The 22,382-nt window shown below is 40.9% G+C and overlaps 2 protein-coding genes across 5 annotated transcripts; one reads left to right on the forward strand and one right to left on the reverse strand.

Moving 5' to 3' along the window:
- Nucleotides 1-2,303: 2,303 nt before the first annotated feature.
- Nucleotides 2,304-14,706, reverse strand: BBS12 (Bardet-Biedl syndrome 12). Of its 4 annotated transcripts, XM_077300376.1 has the most exons (4): nt 14,588-14,691; nt 14,412-14,491; nt 12,722-12,813; nt 2,304-8,140 (listed from the first exon to the last, which is right to left on the reverse strand). In XM_077300376.1, the coding sequence occupies exon 4, from the start codon at nt 8,110-8,112 to the stop codon at nt 5,998-6,000; it is 2,115 nt and encodes a 704-aa protein (XP_077156491.1). In that variant the 5' UTR covers nt 8,113-8,140; nt 12,722-12,813; nt 14,412-14,491; nt 14,588-14,691; the 3' UTR covers nt 2,304-5,997. The 4 variants fall into 4 exon arrangements, 3 of the variants coding, with proteins under 3 accessions (XP_077156491.1, XP_077156492.1, XP_077156490.1); XR_013224829.1 differs by having other exon boundaries at nt 2,304-3,022; nt 14,412-14,706; XM_077300377.1 differs by lacking the exons at nt 12,722-12,813; nt 14,412-14,491; nt 14,588-14,691 and adding an exon at nt 11,085-11,427.
- Nucleotides 14,707-14,809: 103 nt separating this feature from the next.
- LOC143819153 (uncharacterized) lies at nt 14,810-19,789 on the forward strand. Its single transcript, XM_077300378.1, has 5 exons — nt 14,810-14,931; nt 16,549-16,707; nt 18,781-18,909; nt 18,995-19,132; nt 19,637-19,789. The coding sequence occupies exons 1-5, from the start codon at nt 14,929-14,931 to the stop codon at nt 19,724-19,726; spliced, it is 519 nt and encodes a 172-aa protein (XP_077156493.1). The 5' UTR covers nt 14,810-14,928; the 3' UTR covers nt 19,727-19,789.
- The last annotated feature ends 2,593 nt before the right edge of the window (nt 19,790-22,382 follow it).

Genomic DNA, 22,382 nt, shown 5'->3' on the forward strand with positions numbered 1-22,382 from the left:
AAACCGTAATATGCAATCAGTTTTAAGTAAGCAGAATTGAAACTCAACAACAAGGAAGGTATGATGCAAACGATAGGTAGAAAATGAAAATCTAGTGGTTCAGGGCAGACCATTGCTTGGATTCTGGAAACCTGGACTCATTTCACTATGGGATAGAAGCCCTCCGTATCTGAAGATGAATTCTTGCATAAAAAACACTGCATGTCACAAAGTGTTTAGCCCGCTGAAGGAAATGGACATAGGCAACCCTAAGCTTCTCTTCTCTCAGGGAAGGAAGTCAAATCATATGATCAACCTGGATGATCACACACATACACCATAATCTGACCCAATCATGGTGCTAGGCATGACCCCACCAAGGTGGGATTCCCTGTACACAGTATACTGAAAAATGTATCCTTGTTTAAGAGGAGTAGCATGGCACTGTTTCTTAGCTTCTCACTGAACAAACTGACAGATGATAGCATTTTAAAAGCAAGAGTTGGGGGAAGGGGGTTGGAGGATGCCTTTTTTTGCCATACCACATGGGGAACTGCACAGAATTCACTTCCAGTTTTTGAGCCCTACGCAAAATATGACTGCCAAAAATAATCAGATGGTGAAAATAGGAGCACGGCCCTGTGTTTGCACAGCACATGAGTGGTACAGTGTACTGCAGAAATAGCGTGAAATGAAATTAAACTTCCAGATTAACTAGCAAATATATGCATTAAAAACTGTGCTGAAGTATGGCTTCACTTTTTTCTCCTTGTGTGTTTACTTCAGAAATTGTGTCATAGAAGCACTGAGTAGCTCCTGTTTGGAGGTTAGTATGGAAAACTGGCTTCTTTTTTATAAGAAAAAAGTTCCACAAGGCTACAAAATTGCCTGTTGACTTTTTATCCACTATAAAACCATCTGAAGAAGGATCTTCCTTTCATCAGATGCTCAGATTAATTTGTCAAATATCTACCAACCAAAATATACCCCCCCCCCAAAAAAAAGTTAGAATAGAAAAAGCCCTGAATAGCTTAAACCAAAGGAGGGACATTAGAACTATTAATGAAAGCTTTCTGCTTCAGAAAAGCAAACAAAATTAGCAGTCTTTTCCAATACCAAGTTGAACAGGAAATAATATTTCAAATTCTTCTGAGACAACAACGTCATTTGTTTAGAAGTCAGGTTAGCAAACGTGAAAAATATTTTAAATTCCTAGTTATCAGCATCAAATTGTCAGAATTCTGGGTGACCAGGTAAGCATTAGGAATTTGATACAGTTGGCAATACTATATGAAGTATATTTGAGGGCATATATATATACTAGATTCACTGGAAAAATTACAGCATGAGTATTTATGCAAGAAAATCTACTGGCAATCTGTACATATATACGACATTTTGAAGTATGCTTGCTGATTACATGTGAATGAATCTGTCAAGAATTATGCCACAATGTGTTTGATGAGAATACTTTCAATGTCATGAATTGTCTTGATATCCAGATAGGCTGGGAGTGCTATTATGACTGCATGAGGCTGTTCATATAATATGCTCCCTTTTGTTTTCAATTCCTACCTCTCAAATTGCCATAATTAAGATGCATACGCTAAGGCAATATAGGGTGCAGTATTTTTAGCTCTCTCTCAAATACTAGGCATATTTGCAATATTGCTTATAGAAAACTCAATGTCATCCTAAGAACACTTTCTTGGGAGTAAGCCAGTCTGAACATACTTGAGTAGGATTCTGAGTCAAACTTCTTAAGACTGCACTGGAAGGCAATTATAATTTTAAATCTCATAAATATGCATACAATCCTTAAATATTAGCTAAATAACTCATACATGATGTGTTTTATGTTGCGATAGCAGTAAAATAGGTTCAAAGGAAAAGTTCGTATATACCTCAATTCCCTTCAAAATTACTTTTTCCAGGTTGGAAATCATGTTTTTCCCTTATGGTTTTAAAATTCTAGAAAATTCTAGAATTCTAATCAAAGCAGACTGGGTCCTCAATTTTACCACCTTCGTGAGTAATGTTCTATTGATTCTAATTAAACTGATATCCATCCAATGTATCTGTGAACGGGATACACAAAAACACAGTAAGCTGCCCCCTGCTGGCTAAAAGGCAAAGAAATTAAAAGGGAGAAAAATAAATTGTGATTCAATATTTTAAACTTTCCATCCACTTTGAGGTGTTTCACAAGGGCCTGAAGGATGAAAATGTAGAAACTACTGCAAGCTTTGATTTTAATCTCCATAACAAGGCCAGGTAGGAGCAACCATAGCAATAAAACAATAATCCGTATAGCAGTATCATCGTAGATGTCATGCACAGTATTTATTTTATTTATAATAAATATCAACCATCTTCCACCACCTCAAGATGGCTCACGACTGATCAAAGTGCAAAACCATTGTACTTAAAGTCACATAAGTGTATTAATAACTAATAGATAATGTTTCTCTTTTAACTCAGTCAAAAGGTTTATCAAGAAAAAATTATGTCCAAAAAGCCTGTAAAGAAGGTACCAACGACCCCTTGAGGGAGAAGAGCTCCACAGTTGAGAGCATAGCCCAAAAATCATTCAATTGGTACCAACCAACTTATTTTCAGCTGAAGCTGGGTCCTATAGATACACCTAGGCTTATTGACAATAAGACGAGAAAGTAAGTCATCGTTATTATATCCATCCTACAGGCAAGGGAGGCCGATTTGTAGCGTCTTGCCTCACAGTACAGAGCTAGCTCTGAATCAAGGATTTCCCACCTTAGCTGTTATGATACACCACTACACCAGTTCCCAGAAGTAAGTTGAACCAACCGTCAATCTGAGGTGTTATGAATCAGAAGTAGAGAAATGAGAATACAAATAAATGTAAAAAAAAATAAATTAGAGAATCGTACTGCATGTAATCAAAAGATTTTTTTTTAATCTAGAAACAATTAGCATGTAGTTTTTAGCTGATGGATAGAAATTCTCAGGTGCCAAAATTCTCAGATGCCTACTGTATCACCTTTTTCAGAATCTCCTCCAAATCCTGTAATTCCAAAAAAATCAGAAATGAGGAAAGAATATATGAAAATATATTTCCCAAATACTTTGCAAAACGTGTGCTATATACTCATCAGGCCGTTCCAGTTATTCATCCTTTGCCATTTACAATCTTCTCCACAAGCATTTTGAAGCTGGAAACATGAAACCGTCACTCCAACAGCCTCCAATATGAATTTTAAGAAAACAACATCCATCCCAAAACTCATTTCAATAGGATTTGCTTGTTCTTGAAATAAATTTTAGTGGGATTTGGTCATTAACTGACAGACTTGGATAACTTTTAAGTAATGCTGGACAAAGATATGAAGTAGCTACCCATTCTTAACCACACATGTAAATTATGAGCTTTTGAAATGTATCTGAGCTGCAGGATATTTCACAAATATATCTGGTGTTAACACAACTAGTGCCTGGCATTAATGTTATGATAGAAAAGTTTCAGCCTCAGGAACTCACACAAGTGGTACCATTTACATTCTTTTTCTATAAAAGCCTTACACAACGTGTGAGATGCTCATTTTAAAGGCAATTCCAGGCTTTACTCAGTTCAATACTTAGAAACAGGATTTATTGGAATAAGATCTAGCTCTTTAAAAACAGCAGAGGACATATTAAATTTGTTTCTGGGTGGTACCTCAGACAACTGCATGTGACAGCTCCTGTGATTGAAATGTTTTTTCATAAAGCTAGAACATTAGAGAAGACAAAGCTACACTCTGACGTCTAGTTTGCAAGGATTTGGACCCACAGTCTGAAACAATGTGATTTGTAACTTCAGAATCCTGTCCATTTATTCTGCTGAATGTTCCACCCTACGCAGAGGGCAGGAAGGCACTGTGGAAATGTAACACACACCAGAGGATGTCTAAGTAGATACGCTGAAGATGGTATAGCTAATGTCATTTGTTTTTGTAATGCTACTGCTTGAGTGTATATAGCAGTGATTCTCAACCTGGGAGTCGGGACCCCTTTGGGGGTCGAACAACCTTTTCACAGGGGTCGTGGCAGGATGAGCAGCTTGGCCAGGGGGGAGCACCACTCCTCCTGCAGGCGCTTGCGCTCAGCAACCAGCTGTTCCAGCAGCACCTCCAGCGCAGCACAGTCTCCCGCCAGGCACTCCCGGTGGCGCCGCAGTGCGGCGGCCTTGGACTCCTTGCAGGGTAGATCGAGATACAGCATTCGTCTGTCTGGAGCAGCGGAAAAGAGCGAGATCAGCATGGTGGGACAAGAGGCAGAACTGAACCCCAGGAAAAAAAAAAACAAGTTATATACAATCATGTAATGGATCTTCACGCCATTGGTCAGTTTCAGTTTAATTTCTGTGAAAGAACACTTGCATAATTTTATGGTTGGGGTCACCACAACATGAGGAACTGTATTAAAGGGTCACGGCATTAGGAAGGTTGAGGACCACTGGTATATAGGGACATAGCTGGCATCTTGGCATGCTGTGTGGTCCAGTCCCTGCATTCATATCTCTATTACATTGCTTGTACAGTATCATGCTGTAGATCACTGACCCTTGGATTGGGTTGACCTGGGAACTGCAAATCACAAGAAGTGATAATAATACTTTAATCTTATAGTCTCCCTTTCCTGGTAGGCTCATAGCAGGTAACAAACCAACATTCAAATACAATTTCAATAAATTAAACATTAAAATATTATTTTAATAAATCAACTTGGTTTTTTAAAATATCTCTGCAGTTATCTTTTTGGAGTCCATCTTCTGGTTATCGATGTTCCAGAAACAAATGAAGAGGAAAACTCATCCACGGACACTTCATACAGTTGAGGCTAGATCCCATGACTCTGTTCCATTAATAGCAGGCTTCTTGCACCAGTGAAAAAACCACTTTGGGTATGCAAAAGGTTCTGCCATTAGTACAATGGAACTGTAGAATCCAAACTAGTACCTTCTAGCATTTACAAAAGTTCTGCAAGGGAGGTTAATGTGATTAAGAGGCTGAAAGAGAATTACTTGACTGAGGACCCTTAATGAGTTAATGACAGAAGTGATATCCAAATCAGGAGCTTCCAGATTTGTAGTTCAGTGTCTCAGCTGCTATGCTCTATCAGCTCGCACAGGAGATCCTTCCTGCTTGGTGTAGTGCAGCAGCCCCGAATCTGGAAAACTGGGTTTGATTTCCCACTCCTCCACATGCAGCCAGCTGGATGACCTTGGGCCAGTCATGGTTAGAGTTCTCTCAGCCTCATCTAACTCACAGGGTGTCTGTTATGGGGAGAATAGGTGATTGTAAGCCACTCTGAGATTCCTTTGGGTAGTAAAAAGTAGAGTATACAGCCCGCAGCTCTCTTTTCTTTCCCACTGCTTCAGTTCATTTCAATGAAGCCTATGTTCAAAAGAAGTTTTAAGTGGAATAAGAACTGGATATGTTTTCTCTTTAACGCTCAGAACTCAGCCTAGATGGTTTGAAAGAGGACTGGGAAAAAGCAAGTGAGTGAAAGGGCAAGTAATAATTTTAAAAACACTTTGCCCAACCAGTCGCTTAGGGTTTTAACCAATGTAATGTCTAATGTCAAATCTCATTCATGCTTACAGAGCCATAACCCACCGGTTTTATTTTTCACCATTAAGAACCTTGAGGAAATTTACAATAATCCTTAAAACAAAACTAACAAAGATAAAATTTGTTGATTTTTATAACAATGAAAACAAACAATTAAAAAAAAAACCCGGCAACCCTCCATTATTTTAGCCTGATAATGGTCGAAATTACCTCAATAGTTCAAGGTCTCACTGAAACCAGTTCAATCTACTCTCTTAAACATAAACTGGATTATGGGGGAAATGAAAAAATAGGGATTAAACTGAGATCAAGGAAAGCAATCATTCTGTGCTTGAACGTGGACCAATTTTTTAGAAAAGGAGAGCAATATTTGCTTGCAAGCTTGTGCATATTCTATAAATACAACCATATGTATGTTTATAAAATCTTATAAAAACACTAACTCACTTGTGGCTTGTGACTTTAACAATTCATCTCTCTTAGGCCCTGTGATAATTTCAGTATCTGTTTGAAGAACTAAGAGTACTAAATCTAGAGCTCTACGCCACGCCTCTGTCTTAGCCATAACATTGTCATACACTTCTAAAGACTGTTCATATGTCCCTACATGTTCAATGATTGCTTTGCCCATCTTCTCCTTCCTAAACTCATCTATTATGTAGCTGGAAGGCGAACTGTGCGTTGCTGCTTTTCGGAGATGCTGCTGTATAAAAATGCTGGCTTCAAATTCAGATGTACTGTATGCAGTGTTGCACATGACAGTGCAAATGTACTGATGCCAACCAGACGCCAAAGCATTAAGTGCCAGAGGTTTATACTGTTCCGAAGCCTTTGCAAGCCAGGAGGAACCAAAATAATTTTTTTGTGTGGAACTTTTGACCTCTTTCCCCAATTTCTCAAGGTAACTGAGACACAGCAACTCAACAGCACCACTTCCAGGAAAGACTGCATTATCAAGAAGAGCATGATGCACACGATAAGCACAAGTCCAAAAGCTATCCTCGATGGCTTGCATCTTGGACAATACTGGATTGCTCAGGATCACTGTTACCAGGTGAATTCCTTTCCCTGTTATAACGATCACCACTCTGCTATCGAATTCCATCCAACTTGACTCTCCAGCTCTCCAGAAATGTAAACAGATATCCTGGCCAACACAATGTTCATTCACCTGAGAGAGGTAGGTCACTATTTCTGCACCTGTAATATTGCTAAAAGCTTGCAATACAGCATGAGTTACCTGATTAATTATCAGTATGTTATGTAGCAAGCATTTTTCCTCTAAACTTTCACACGTGCTACCTTGCACCAAAATTAAATCGATACGGTATTGAATAAGAATATCTAACACAGTGTCAACCCACAAGCCTGAGCTATTTGCTTGATTATTCCCACTTTCTAAGACCATTCTCACATTTTCTGCCCTGTTAAACCCCAAATGGCGATACGTGTCCGTTAGGTCACCATCTGCGAGAACAATACGAAGAGGTCTATCCTGCAGCTGCTTAGCAACAGCAGCTTTCTCTGGACATAACAACATGGCATATCCAGGGCAAACACAAGAATAACTTTCGGACATCCCTGGTATACAACAAGTTACAATTTCGGAAATGTTAAATTGAAAACGATGGGAGTCAGCAGTTTGATCATCAGTCTGTAATCGGCATCTAAGAACATCCTGTACCAGTTTCATTTCAGGCCCCTTTCCGTGGCTAAGAGACATTGCCACTTCTCCCAAATACTTCAGTTCATTCTTGTCTTCTGCAGATCTATCCAAGTAATCTGTTGGCTGTTGTGAGTTAATTTCCTTTGCACTACTGAAATACCTACTGTGAACGAATTTTGGTCTTTTATTATAGTTTAATACATCCAAATTACTTTTGCAAACTGTTAAAATAGAACTATCATGTTCTGGCTCAGCCCGTGAACACATTGTGCTGCCTTTAGCAAATATCCATGGATTCCGAGACCTTTCCCATTGCTGAATGAAAGGATCTTTCAATTCTTTTTCTGGCACATGGACTTTGCAACTGTCTTTGGATTTGATGCCTGAAGTCTTAGTTTGAGTCATCTGCCTTCCAGTTATGCCAGGACAGATGTCAATGAGGGCTTTGCTGGTGTATTTCGTTGAAATATCATCTAGCTTTTGCTTCACATCCTGCATCGATATTGTGAGGCCCTGAACTTGCTCAATGCAAGAACTGAGACCTTCAGACATCACAGTTACTATGACTGAAAGGGGAACATCCTGTTCAAGGCACTCAAGTACAGCATTACTCCATGTACTAACAAGAAACAACAGGGTGGTTGTTCCCGTTTTATACTCCTTGTTCTGTGCCTGCATGGTTTCATTAAGAAGTTGTCCTACTGCATTATTTGAATCCAAGCTTTCAAGAAGTCTCACTGCCGAGCAAATCAAGACACTACCATAAGTTCTTTCATCAACAATGAACTTGGATGATTTAATTGGTCCTAAGAAGCTCTTTGCAGTGGATGCCAAAGAGGAAAGTTGCTGCAATCCCAAATGCCTCTTTCTGTTCATGTTTTCAAAAGCCACGATCCCCAGAAATCTGCAAACAAAAACAAAGACTTATTGCTTCTGACTTTTATTGCCTTCTTTCTCTTATTTCACCCATTCCACTGTTGAAAATCTGAATGTCTTCAATATGGATATAGCAAGCAACTGAAAGTAGATGAAATTCCATGTCCCTCACAAACAATAGTTTTGTATGAAACGTGGTAACTAAAGTTAGAATTAGGACAGCTTGGTACTGGGCAGTGAGAACTAGCCATTTGTACTGGCTGAGGATTTTAGCAAGAAGAACTCCAGAGCTAAGACAGGAAAGAGGAAATGTACTGATTGATATTCCATTCCCAGGGATTATTCAATGCATTTTATATGGCAAAGAGATTCATGAGCCATATTCCTCCACTCCCCGATTCTTTCCATTGCCAGGTGTTGGCTCTCAAGTGTAGAAGTGATTAGGTCAGACCCCATGAGCAAAGTGCATGGAGAGATTTCTCTTCTAGTAGAATGTTTCCTTGAGTTTCCACTTTCTCCTCTTGCAGATAAGCGTTTAACAAACCCTGCCATCATAATTGTGCCATTAGCCTAATTTCTGTAAAACAGCTTCATATTTTTCAAGCAGTTTTCATTAAATAATGTTTTAGTATAAGAAGATATACAAATAAATACACAAATAAAAGGGAGAAGGAAAATGAGACATTTACAATGCCAACTTTTCTTGGCAACTGTTCTTGGTAGTCTATTTTGATCATCTACTCTTACTCAACTGAGTATCAATATTTTCCACTTGTTTCCACAAACAAGTGAATCATCAAACAACTTTAATTGCTAGTGGCACCACTCTGCCTTAACTTCATATTAAAGTAATAGAATGTCGCCATTTTAATACCAGTGAAACTCCTTGCATATCCCATCTCAAATGAATAATATTTCCAGAAGCAAAGACTAAAGATGGCCTAGATGATACTACAACTAAGTCTATCTGGGTGGGATGCAGCTAGCAATTCAGAAGCCCCGTGCAGGCAGGCAGAAATTTGATTACGGCATCATTTCTCAAAGGGAACAGTAAAACATCTCTAATTTGTAAAGTACACACTGTGGTTGAACTCTTTAGAAATATGCTCATAAATGAGTCACTGCTGCTCCTCAGTTTTTCTCACCTACATATGAATGTATGCATGCATGCCTATGTAAAAGCACACAATGCACCCTTAAGAAGGGGTACCAATGCACCCCAAAGCAGAGACCAAGAGAATCATATTCAAAAGTATTGGGCAGCCTTTCTCAACAACGGATTTCAAAGGGAGCCATTTTTTTTATGGAGAAGATACATTTGACTCTGCCCAAGATGTGTGGGATTACGCAACTGCCTGTCACTGCTACCTATGGTAGTAGTCCCAGAATTAGGGCCATTCCGCACTCGTACAAAATTGCACAATGGTTGCAAATTGAAATTGCTAATGTTTTGCTGTTATGCACAACGTCATTGACAATCTGCAACACTCTTGAAACCGATCCGCAAAAAGCGCTTCGTTGTAGCGCTTTCAGGGAAATCCCAAAAAGTGGATTCACCCTCCGGAAAGTGCTACACTCTTGCAACCAATCTGCAACACTAGCGGGAAAGTTCTGTACGTTACCATTGGTGCGGTTTCTGCAAAGTCCCTCCCCCTGGCTCTTTCCTCTGATCTTCCGGCGAAGCGATCGCCTTTTTTTTTTTCTCGGTGAGCCTTCGTTTACCCAGCGAGGCTTCCCTGGCTGCAGTCCCTCCCGAGCTGTTTTAAGTCACCAAGCACCAAGCAACACACAGCCCCGTTTGCTGGTTTATTTTCCCTTTATTTTTCACTCTATTTTTGGCCGAAAATCACGCCCGTGCGGGGGGGGTTTCACTCGGGGGGAGCGTGGCAACGATGAAATCGCACCTCAAACACCACCTGCTAGCTAGATGGGTCTCTCCGTTGCAACGAATCAATGCAGATTCGTTGCAACCTGTGTTGTTTTTTTTTAAACCTTCCTTAAAGAGAAAGGGGCTTTTGGGGAGCATGATAACGGCCGTCCATTGGCTGCTTGACAGCCAGGGGCGGGACAAAGCTCGGCAATATTGCTTCCTGGCTAGCGATTTTTGCCGAGACCAGAAACCTGTGGGAAACTATAGAAACGGAACTGGATTCCACTACAAAGGCAGGTATGCATAACGACGAATTCCACTATTTAAAATGGCGTTTTTTCGTTCCGCAACTAATCTGCTACATAGATCCTGGTGCGGAATGGCCCTTAGTTAAAGCAATGAGGACACTTTCAAGCATGCTAAATGATGCCGTTTCCACTTCAGCGAGTGTTCGCAAGTGGATTTTGTCATTTCACACACTAAAATCCAGTTGTAAAGTGCAGTGGAAGAGGGTTGGTAATGTGTTGAGCGTGTGAGCACCATTAGAGTCCAGTAGCGCATTACAGACTAACAAGAGCAGAACTCCGTTCGAGTCCAGTGACATCTGTAAGGCCAACAGCGTCTTACTCCCTCAGCACTCCAAAAGTGTCAAGGTATACCCCAAAAGCTCAAGGCCTGAAATTCGCGCTACGGGACTAAAATCTAACTGCCACCGAACTGTTAAAATATTGTGTATGGGATGGGACAGGGAGAGAAAACTGGCCTTACTCCTTCGGCTTAGCCAAGAAGCCAGCCCTATGGGCCCTGGAGCAAAAGGCTGGCATCCCACTGGGGTGCGACCGTACCAGGAAAACGCTGCAGTCATGGGGGGGGGGGGGTCTTGGCTGTCTTCTTCGCTGGCGCCTGGGGAGTGCCTACAAATAGACTTTACCTGCTTTAGGGTTAGCTTCCCTTTGGAGGACAGCCGCTTCCAGCGCCTTGGCCCTGCGGCTCCACTAAGCGCCTGGACGCCCCCCTCCCCACCCTAAGCCACGCCGTCGCTTAACGCCCCCTTCGCGGCCCGGGGAAGGAAGGAAGGAAGGAAGGGCGAGTGGCTTCAGACCTGGTCGGCGCGCAGGCGCAGAAGGAAGCACGCAGCTGCGTGACGGGGGCGCGCGGGTCGGCACTGGGAGTCCTCGGCAGACGCGGTTTCAGGGGCGCGGCGGGTTGCTTTGCAAGGACTGCGCTCTCGACGGCTGCTGCGGCGGCTTTCTTGCCGGCGGCGGCGAGGAGGCAACGGTGCAGCTCAGCTCGGGCCTGCTTCACCAGGTCCGCCTCCGCTCGGCCTCTTCGAAGGAGAAGCGGCAGGAGATGGGGCGGGCGGAGGAGAGAAACCTGGTTTTGCAGACCCAGATTCCGGAGCGGCTGCGGGTTGCTTGGCGAGGTTCGGCTCGCCGCCGCGCAGTTTCCCTCTCCCCTTCAGCCCCAGGCCTTCGGGGAGCAGGAGGCCAGGCACGCGCGCTCTCCGGCTGCTGCTCCTGGGGCCTCTCCTCCGGGCGCCGCGCTTTGTGAATGCGGGTGGAAATCTTACCGTCGCCGCATGAAATGGGCCTGGGCTGCGGCCGGAGGAGCTGAGCCGCGCTCTTGCTGCTGCCGCCGCCGTCGGCCTAGCTACGCCTGAGTGAAGGCATATTTACTAAACAACCCCCCGCAAAACGAAAGTTGCCCGTGGGGTCAGCCTCATCCTGTGAGCCAGTGTGGTGTGGTTCCAGTGTTGGCCTAGGACCAAGACCAGAGTTCACGACCTCTCTTGCCCCGCTATTTAATGGCAGGATTTATGCCAGTTGTTCTTTCCCAGGGTAACCTCCCTCACAGGGTAATGGAGGAAAGAAAAACCTGTGCTCCTTGGAAGGAAAGCAGGGTAAAAATGTACTAAGAAGGGAATCCCACAATGTAGAGGGAAAGGACTTGGAGGCGGCGCTTAGAGCAGAGTGGGTGCCACTTCAGTGAAAGCAAGCGTGAGACGATGCTTGCAAGGGGCAGTTGAATAGTTAAGCCTCTTCAGCATTTTGTACCCCATAAGATCCCCATACCCCAGATTCCAAGGATGTCTGAGACCATTACTGGCTTGACTGCAGGGTCTCCAGAGTTAGCTGTTGTGTCCACACCTGCCATCCCTGGACCGCCTATTCCCCATCTTTTCACCAGATCAGTTATTTCAGCACGCAGGCATCTCGAAGGGAGAAATGTTCGGAGTCACTTTTGGTCCCCAGTTTAGAGAAAAGTGGAATATAAATGAGGTAAATAGTGAGGGATTATTAAAGGGGTTGAAAATAAAATGGCTGCTATCATAATTCCCCTGTCTATGGTGCTGCCTTCCTAGAGTAGTGTGCACTGTATCTCAAAAAGGACATTGCAGAGCTGGAGAAAGTACAGCGGAAGGCAACCAAGATAATTAGGGTGTTGGAGTACCTTCCCTTCTCAATTTATAAGAGAGACGACTAAGGAGGCGGGGTGGGGGAGAGCATGACAGCAGTTTATAATGTTATACATAGGGTGGAGAGAGTTGACAAAGAAAAAATTTCCTCCCTCTCCCAAAATACTAGAATTTGAGGGCATTCAGTGAAGCTGGTGGGCAGTAGGTTTAGGATGGACAAAAGGAAAAAATTTACACAAAGAGTGGCCACAGGATTAAACAGTTTTAAAGAGGGATTAGAAGAAAAATCTTTTTAGTTCCAGAAAAGGAAGTTGATGATCAACCTGCTACAGGTGATGACCAAACTGCCTTTTGAACCTCTAAAAATCTCATGGAAGGTAGTTTTCCAAGTTGCAGTCCTCCACCACAAGGATTGCTGAAATACAAACACAGTCCAAAAAGGTGTATTTTAAATAAAGACTTTGTGATTAGAAGAATAAACCCTTCCTTTGTACCAAATGTAAATTTGTCTTAGCGTATTAATTAGCTGTTGGTATTGTTTTTTTTCTGTCCGAATCCCTCTCATCCAAAATAAAAGATCTGGCACAAAATGATTGTACACAGGTCCCTGCATATTTGTTTAAGTAGAACAGCTCAATTTAGGTGCACAGATTCCTGTTTGTGTTTTACAACATGGCTACTCTGGGAAGGAAAGTGTCCAAGTCAACCATTGCTAATTGGATTAGGTTTTGTATTAGCAATGTTTGCAAAGTACAGGAATGGAGAACACCTAAGAATATCATGGCATATTCTACCAGGGCAACAGCAACATTGGCAGCTTATTCAGCTAGAGCACAAGTGGAAGAAACTGGCAGAGCAGCTATCTCATCTACCTTTTCTACCTTCATGAGACACTACAGAATAGAACACTTAAATTCTATTGAGGCACCCTTGGAAGAAGAGTCTGACAACGAAGTGATGAAACAGAAAACAGTCCTCTCCAGACTCAATTGCTGTAACTTGCTCTACACGGGCCTACCCTTGACCCTGCCCTGGAAATTACAGCGGGTGCAAAATGAAGCTGCTAGACTATTCACGCAAACAGCATGGAGAACGAACATAAGACCTCTGTTACAGCACCTGCATTGGCTCCCAGTCGAGTTCCAGATCCATTTCTAGGTTTGGGTCTTAACCCTTAAGGCCTTGCACAGTCTGGACACTGCATATCTGAATATGTTCCCCAGGGAGCACTTTGTTCTAGCAACACCAACCAGCTAAGGATCCCTGGCCCTAAAGAAATACACCTGTCCTCAACCAAAGGCAGGGCCTTTTTAGCCCTGACTGCTGTCTGGTGGAACAGCCACCCCAAAGAGAACAGGGCCCTGAAGAACTTACTCAGGTCTGAAGGGCAGTAAGATGGAGCTTTTCTGCCGGGTTTATGGTTGAGACCAATTGCATAGTTATCTGCATCAATAAATCCGGCCTCCCTCCCCATCCCCTGTCCCCCTCCTCTCTCAACTTCTACCGACACCTATGCTAGGTGTGGGTGGGTCTTTCCTGGCTGTTCTGTTTTCTATTTTAAGATTTTAAAATTGGTTTTAAACTGTGTTTTTATGATGGTACCTTTTGTAAACAACCTCATTAACCATAAAGGTATGGGGGGAAGGGATAAGGATGCTTCAAGCTCTGATTGTTGAACCTTGTTGCTGGGCTAGGAGCTGAAACTGGCAACTATACAGGGGTAGCTGCTCTCCAGAGATGAACGGCACCTTAAACACTGTGCTTACTCAATGGTGAAAAAATATGCACAGGGGCAGCAATGGTGGTCTAGAAGCTGAAACATCAAATAGTCTTTGTGGCACTTTAAGGAATAATGTTTTTATTAAACAAATTTGAGTCCAGCAGCTCTTCAAGACCAACCACCGTTCCCAAGGTATGTGCTTTTGTGAGTCAAAACTCATTTCGTCAGCTACCACCCATCAGCTTCTGTGTCCAGGTTTTGTTCTGCTGCTACAGACTAACACAGCTACTTACCTAAAAAAAAAACAACCTGTGGTTGAAGATACACTGTACATGTTCAGAAATGGGCCTCATTCTACTTATTCTTGGATATTCTAGAAGAGCTATTCAAAATAATTTGAAAAGTAAACGCTGTTACAAATGTAGCACTGGGTAACCTGCCTGCTGTGGGTCTCGCAACTGCCACCTACTTATAAACAGGAAGAAATCCTTCCTTAACCACAAATGTGTGGGGTGGAGGCAGCAGGGATGTCCACAGGCTGCTAGGATATAAACGGCCCTGCTTGTTTTCTGTCCAACTGAAGTGACAACATGGAATTCTATGCAAAACGATGCCTGCCTTCTGTTCGCCTTCCCTGATTGGTCTTTGGAAGAAAAAAAGGTGGGACTTAGCCAGAATCCTTTCCCATTGGTTATGTTCATTTTTCAAAAACAGAATACAACTGTCAAACGAAGGCAATTCAAGATTCAGTTTTTCAAGGTTTGGTTTGTGCAGTCAGAGTGGTGAGAGAGAGGCAGCAGCTATTACATAATGGTGAGTTGTTTGTAGTTCTTTCCCAGCACTCAGGTAAATGGGAGATTGTCTCTCACCCCTCATGAGAGGTGAATTATGTGAAAACAAATTGGTAGATCTATATTTTCCTAACTGCTCAAGCCTTGTTTATTAGATTAGCTGGATGGATGGATATATGGTCAAAGACTGGCAGGTCATACGTTTCAAAACTAGCTTTATTTTTATATTTTTACACTAAACACATGATTACTTTTTCATGGTTTTTCTCCCCAAGTTCCTATGTAGTTTTTTTTTTTTAAACTAAGTTTCTTTTAATTCCCATCTTAAAATAAGTGAATATCTTCACTTTAAGCAGGAAAGGACTGTTTCCATAGGGGATTGTGGAGAGATTTAATGAGGCACAGTTCTGTGAACTTTTATTCTTGGAGTTCAGTTCTAACTCTGCCCACTCATTTGTTTCATAGGATTGCATAGGACCCTAGATTAAAATCACAATTTATGAGAGGACATCCTGTTGGATTGTGAGGAAACATGTATGGGGATCAAGTTGTGGTGTCGTACACCTACTTGACAGTGAGCCCCACTGAGCTAATTGGGGCTTCTCTCTGAGCAAACTTGCATATGCCCAAACATTTGCACATAGTCATGCATATAGTCAAGCTCAGGAATATATTTACTAACAGGGAGATCTGAAGGACTTGTGAAAAATGGAAAACACTTAGGAAGTGGCACATGCAAGGTCTCAAAAAGAGTATAAATATACCCAGAAGCATCCTAAGCAATAGTTTTACTGCACCAACATAAATCTAGACATCATTCACACCTTGGTTATTGGCAGCTGTTTACCTCTGTAATTTTCCTTCCTATAGTATCCCTTCAGTCCCATAGCAATCTTTGCCTGCTGATTCCTTCCCATACGGGCTCTTCTAGGGGTGTGTTAGATGCTGGTTTTCTTGTTAAAGAGCCATACATTTGGCTCTAAACCCCAGGTTGCGGACTCCGTTGCTGCCTCTGCAGTTACTCCTTCCCTATATACTCTCTCCATGCCCACTCCCACAGCCCAAATTTTGATTTTTAAATGTTTCATCAGAATGTTGTGATTCAGCAATCTGTTTGTAGCCTGAAAACTATCTTATGAAACTGATTTTAGGCTGCTAAAATTTTATGCAGTTTTTATGCTCAGTCAGAGTTTTTAATGCTGGGCCATTAAATAGTTTAGTGATGTTTAATTTTTTGTTGTTTTATTATTTTGACATGTTTTACTTTGTAAGTAACTTCAAGAAGGTTCTTGGGAGAGAAGGCATATAAATATTCGAAATAAAAATAAATAATATTGCTCTGCAAGGTTTAGCTGCCTATTTAAACATTTGCACCTTGGTTTATCCCTCCAGACTCAAAACAGCTAACAAACCAGCAAAAGCTGCAAAGACCCAAACAGCAAATACATCCAGCAATAAGTTAAAAACGTAATTGAAAAGCACAGCTTAAAAAACATAAAGGTTTATTTGTTTCAATGTCTTGGCTTTTGGGAGCAAATCAAGTATAATTATTTGTAGAATGCCATGTAATAAACTTTTTTTTGCTACTTCTAGTTTTATCCAAAGCCTATTTTTTACTTCTGTTTCACTTACTTAACAGGCAACATCTAGCTATAAAAGACTTAACTCAGGTTCTGCTGTCCGAAAGAAAAGTGGACTGAAACACGAACTGTCTGACAAACAAAAGGAGGAGATCAGAGAAGCTTTTGATTTGTTTGATACAGATGATTCTGGAACTATTGACGCGAAAGAACTATATGTATGGGGGGTAGTTTTGGGTGACTGAATCCAGTTTCAGTTTTATGTCCTTTCAGTGTCCCAAAAGTCATGAACAGAAAGCACAAGAAGTGACTTTCTCGATATATATTTTTATTTTCATAAAGATAAAGATAGAACAGAACAAATAGTATAAATTGTTAATACAAAGAAAGATAAGTTATGCTCTTCATTTGTTACACTTAATTCCTCATTTAATGTCCCCTTTTAGTTTATTTTCTTAAATAATTCAGATAAGGGCCCCATTGTTCCTGGAACACCTCTTCTGTTTTTCCATTAACTATCAGTGTCAGTTTGTTTGTTCTGTTCTATAATTTGTTCTGTTCTATCTTTATCTTTATTAAAATAAATATATATATATCGAGAAAAAAAAAGTGACTTGGCTAAGTTTAAAAGAGACTCATGTCCTTGCAGAATAGATGGGGGAAGGGGGCAGAATTGCAATGGCCAATTGTGCTCCAAATGGACACATATTTAGAATATAAGTTTAGAGTCATTCATCAGCCAGGGTCTCATGAATCCTGGGGTTTCTTAACTAACCTGGAAGGGTTTTCTGAATGAATGGGAGTTAATTATATATATATATATATATATATATATATATATATATATATATATATATATATATATATATATATATATATATATATATATATATATATATATATATATATATATATATATATATATATATATATATATATATATATATATATATATATATATATATATATATATATATATATATATATATATATATATATATATATATATAAAATGTCAAACATTTATTGGGTGATATGACCATATAGTCATATCAACCTGCCCCCTTCCCAAAATGGCTAATGATGAGCTTCAAGGGGGTGGGAAGGGGAGGTATCTCAGGTGGGTGAATACACAGCTATGCTTCCCAGAAATATTCTGCACAATCCTGCCACTTCTGGGATTTATCGAAGCCTGAATATATATATATTAATGAATTCATTAATCTTAATATATTTTTAAAATATGTGTTAAATATGTATTGGGTGATATGACCATATATGGTCATGTCGACCTGCCCTCTCCCATCTGAAAAGGCCAATGATGGACCTGGAGAGGGTGGGAAGGGGAGGGTCCACAGGTAGGCATGTATGCAGCTATGCTTCCCAACCATATTCTGTGTGATTGTGCCACTTCTAGGGTTTCTTGAAACCTGAAGAATGTTTCAGGGTTTCTCAATGGTAAAAAAATTGAGAAAGGCTTTTATAAGGTAAGGGTGGAGGAGGTTCATAACATTTACCTAACAACAGATGAGAACTCAAGACATTCATCATTACTCAGTGGCCAACAGCCCACCTTGAACCTCCTTGCACCTTAAACAGATTATGCAAGCTTCCCAGTTCTATTCATCCATTTCTTCAACCCAAGTCAGTGTTTTGCCTTGCAGAACTCCATCTACTGCAGGGTCACCAATATGGTACTCTTGGGCACCATGGCATCTGCCAATGACTTTTCTGGTGCTCACCAAATGTGGGTGTGGCCAGGTAGGACTTCTCAGCAAGGTTTCTGATTGCCTATTGGAAATTTGATGGGCAGTGCTGATTTTTGTAAATATTGCTTTGGCCACAACAGCAAACAGATCTACACTGTGTTACAGAAGTTAAGCTGTGGCGATCATTTTGTGGGTGGCAGACCCTTACCTTACCAGCTCCTCTGGCAGATGTTTTGTTGCTGCACTCACCATGCATGTCAGAATTCTAAATGTGCCCACAGGCTCCAAAAGGTTGGGGAAAATGGATCCAGTGTGAGTGGAATAATATTTGCAAGATGCGAACTTTCCCCCCTTTATCCTCTTGGTGCAGCCTGCTACTACCCTTACCCCAAATGGTGCCCCCCAGCAATTCATGAATCCTTATGGACAGCCTAGGTATGAAGTGGGGACTGTAGGAAGGGGAAACTGGTGAAAATTTATGCTTCTTTCTCCTGGTATAAGTGTCATCTGCAACCATAAAATATGAGCATACATCTCTTTAGCTTGTATGTGTTTAAAAATCTCATTCCTTTTACACTGCAGGTTGCATTGCATACTCTTGGCTTTGAAACAAACAAGGGAGAGGTTAGAAAAATAATAGCAGAAACTGGCAAAGAAGGCTGTAGCTTCATAAATTTTGATGAATTTTTGAGCATTATTCTTAAAAAAATGGTAAAACAGTAGTTCATAATCCTGATTTTGTAAACTAAAGACTTAAAGTTGATCCTCCATAACCTTTTCCCTTCTTTTTTGTAAGAGTGAAAAAGATAACAAAGAAGAAGTCTTGAAGGCTTTCCAATTATTTGACACTGAAGGAAAAGGAAAAATTTCTTTCAAAAATCTAAAAGATGCTATCAGTGAAACTGGAGAAGAGATATCTGATGAAGAACTTCAGGTATGTGACTTGTTTGGTGATGCCTTAATCAACAGATGCAGCAGATCTGATTATCTCTACAAACCCCAGTAATATTTCCATAGCTAGGGATTATTATTATTATTATTATCTTTTCTTTTTTAAGATTTATTTCCTGCCTCTCCCAACAGGCTTGAGGCGGGTCACAGCTATCTAACCCCATTAAAATTCCCATTAAAAACATTAAACTATGGCATTGATCTGATAAGATGTAGTTGATGGGCTCTCATAACTTCACTATCTTATTAAAATTAATTCTATATCATATCGAGGATCAGCAGGATGCCATCTTTAGAGACAGTGTTCCATTTTATCATCAGTCAATATAAGATTTATAAAAAGAGTGCTACTTGTAATTTATCTCAACTTTAACAGCTAAAGTTGTGAAAGTTGTGCCATAAAGGCTCTGTGTCTTATCTTGTTAGAAATAAGAAAAAGAGTTTTTGATACATCCCCAATGATGCTTCATCTTTAATATCTTTACAGGAAATGATAGAGGAAGCTGACTGTGATGGTGATGGAGAAATAGATCAGAAAGAATTCTTGAGAATTATGAAAAAGTCCAATTTATATTAATTGTTCTGTTATTTTAATGGTACCTAAAAAGGCGTTTAAAAATAAACTCCTCTTGTTTAATGACTTATGAATTGGAGGGCACCATGTTTTATTCTTACATTGTTTTTAAAATTATAGATGCTAGCATGTTTGTGTATATACTGAAGCCAGTGAAATATACAGTTGCTGTCTCAACAGTGAGAAGTCCAAACATAATCTTAGCTGAGTGTTTGGTTGCAATGGTTAATGCTGTCATATGCAAGATCTGGAAAGTATAGAGAGACGTATATAATAGTTTCTTGCCCCATTGAGAGGCAACAATTATACAAGAAGACTTATATTGCCCATTGTAATGATACGTTGTATTAGTGCCCATTGACTTAATCAAATGAAGATACTTTCATGATTTCTAGGAAGACAACAGGTTTGCATTTCCGGTATTCTGGTCAATTTGCGTGTGTACCTCTTGTGATTTTTGTCCTTTAATTACCATAACTTTTAGCATCCATGAGAAATATTGAGGGGAATAGCATGAGGAATACAAGGGATCCAGTAATTCCTTATGAGATCAAAGATCTGAACAGAGTTCTGGTTCCTGATGCAGCTTTAATGTAAGAATGCCAAGTTCCATTTAGGTCAGAGTCCCCATGTCTTTATAGAACTGTGTAGGACTGAAAGCAGGAACAGCTACAGCTTCTCTCACAGTTCTGAGAGGCTATAGTTGCTAAAGTTCCCTTACACAATTATTTGTACGCTATCGTTAAATTCACATCTTCAGTTAAAGTTGACATGCTTCTGTTGATGCTTCCTCCATCTCCAGTCTTTATAGGTATTTATTGTACACTTCAAGGATTTGCACAGTCAAGAATTGTGTTGATAATAGTCACATTTTGCCTTTGATGATGATTTCATTTCCATGGTGACATGCAGAATTCCAGATATTGTGTTTGTGATATATAGACAATGAAGTCATGAGAGTCTTGGTCATCTAACCAACATCTCTTCTATGTCCTGACATTTTATTTGTCAACTGAGGTCCAAACTAGGCTTGCATTTAACTAGGCATCAAAGCGCACCTCCAAATTCCTGATGGTGCGTGAAGTTGTCAGTTGTATACCATCTAGGCAGGGGAGGCATCCTTTCTCTGCCATACCACTAAAGCAGCAACACATTGTTCTTAAGCCTGAGAAGGCCCTTTAATTGGAACAGTGGGGGGAAATGGCACCTACGAGGGGTGATATAAAGAAAATGGTGATGATGTAACCATGACCTTTAAAAATTCACAAATAGCATGTTTGAATTACTGGGAAGATTGCAGCAAATCAGGGTCACATGCTATCTAGACAGCAAGATGTGCATTTTTGAAATCCTCTCTACAACTGAAAACTAGCACATCAAGGCAAAAGATTGGAGCAAACAAGGGAAACTCTGGAAAGTGGACAATTATTGCTTGAGCTGCTCGTCTTTAGGCTGCTTGTCTTCTATCCTTGCCACCTTGAGTAATGTGAGACAACACCTTGCAATATCAAACAAATCTCAAGTAGATTTGCCTAAGTGGCTGTTTCCAGAAACACTTGATCATTCATCAAGTGCCACGAGTGCCGCGCATGCGCATTTGAGGCTGCGCATGGCGCAAACGTGCCTGCGCGGCCCAGCCCTGCAGAGGCAGGGAACCACGGCCCAGTGCCAGGGCCTTCGCAGCCCGGCACCGGGCCACGTCCCAGTGGTTGGGGACCACTGCTTTATTGAATGTCATCTCCACCACCTGATGGAAGGCCCAACCAAGCCAAAGAAAGAAAGGGATTCCTTAATGACCCAGATCCTTGGTTTGTTCCACACTATGGTGCATCTCCTGGTGCTTAGTTTGTATTCCCATCCCTGGCTGCCTTAACCTCCTTTCTATGGTCCTAGCCTCACCAATAGCAATGTTATAACTCTGGCTCCCTCTCTTGCACTCATGTGACTCTGATGTCATGTTCTTGCAGCTCAGTGGGTCCTGAGCTGGGAAAAGCTGAAGACCGCTTCCCTGTAACAGCAGTGCTGTAGTGGATTAACCTGTCTTTGGAGCATGAGCAAGCCCTTTGCTTGGGCCTTTAGATACTAGAAAATGCATTTTGAACAAAATGCCATAAAACAAAGAAAGTGTGAAGGTACACTTTTACTAGCTAGTCACTGGGATGCAAAAAAACACACTTTCAATTGCCAGCAGTAAAAGCAATTTGGGGCGTGTAGAAAACGGAAAAAAGGAATGGAAATGTGACAGATACGTCAAAGATTATTTTGGTGTCGTAGTGCCTAGGAACTGTGGTGAGAGAAGCATGAAGCAGACAAGGACTCCATCAACAGGGGGATTTCTGTGAAGGATGGGGCCTTTGTTCAGTGTTAACGATTAAAGGAATGCCTCGTAAACACAATCCCCTCCGACATTTCTGTTCTTTACATTTATAGTAACCATAAAGAACTGTTGTGATTTTTTTTTTAATTGCAGTTACAGGTTCCATTTTATTCATCTTGAAAGTTGATAAGATTGTAAAGGCTTGAATACTGTTTATGTATTCACCTATAGATTATTTCTCTGAACATTTTTGCCACAAGAAGCTATTATTTATGTAAAGAGGGCATCCTGCCCCAATTTTAATTTTCACTGAATATTTTCTGCTTTACATTGGCTTTCAGC

This window comes from Paroedura picta, chromosome 10 (genome assembly GCF_049243985.1).
Source record: "Paroedura picta isolate Pp20150507F chromosome 10, Ppicta_v3.0, whole genome shotgun sequence".
In the NCBI taxonomy this organism is placed as follows: domain Eukaryota; kingdom Metazoa; phylum Chordata; class Lepidosauria; order Squamata; family Gekkonidae; genus Paroedura; species Paroedura picta.

Coding starts and splice junctions, on each gene's coding strand:
- BBS12 (XM_077300376.1), bottom strand. CDS start 8,112: ATGAACAGAAAGAGGCATTTGGGATTGCAGCAACTTTCCTCTTTGGCA.
- LOC143819153 (XM_077300378.1), top strand. Junction 16,708..18,780: donor TTGACGCGAAAGAACTATAT/GTATGGGGGGTA, acceptor TTTACACTGCAG/GTTGCATTGCATACTCTTGG. Junction 19,133..19,636: donor TATCTGATGAAGAACTTCAG/GTATGTGACTTG, acceptor ATATCTTTACAG/GAAATGATAGAGGAAGCTGA.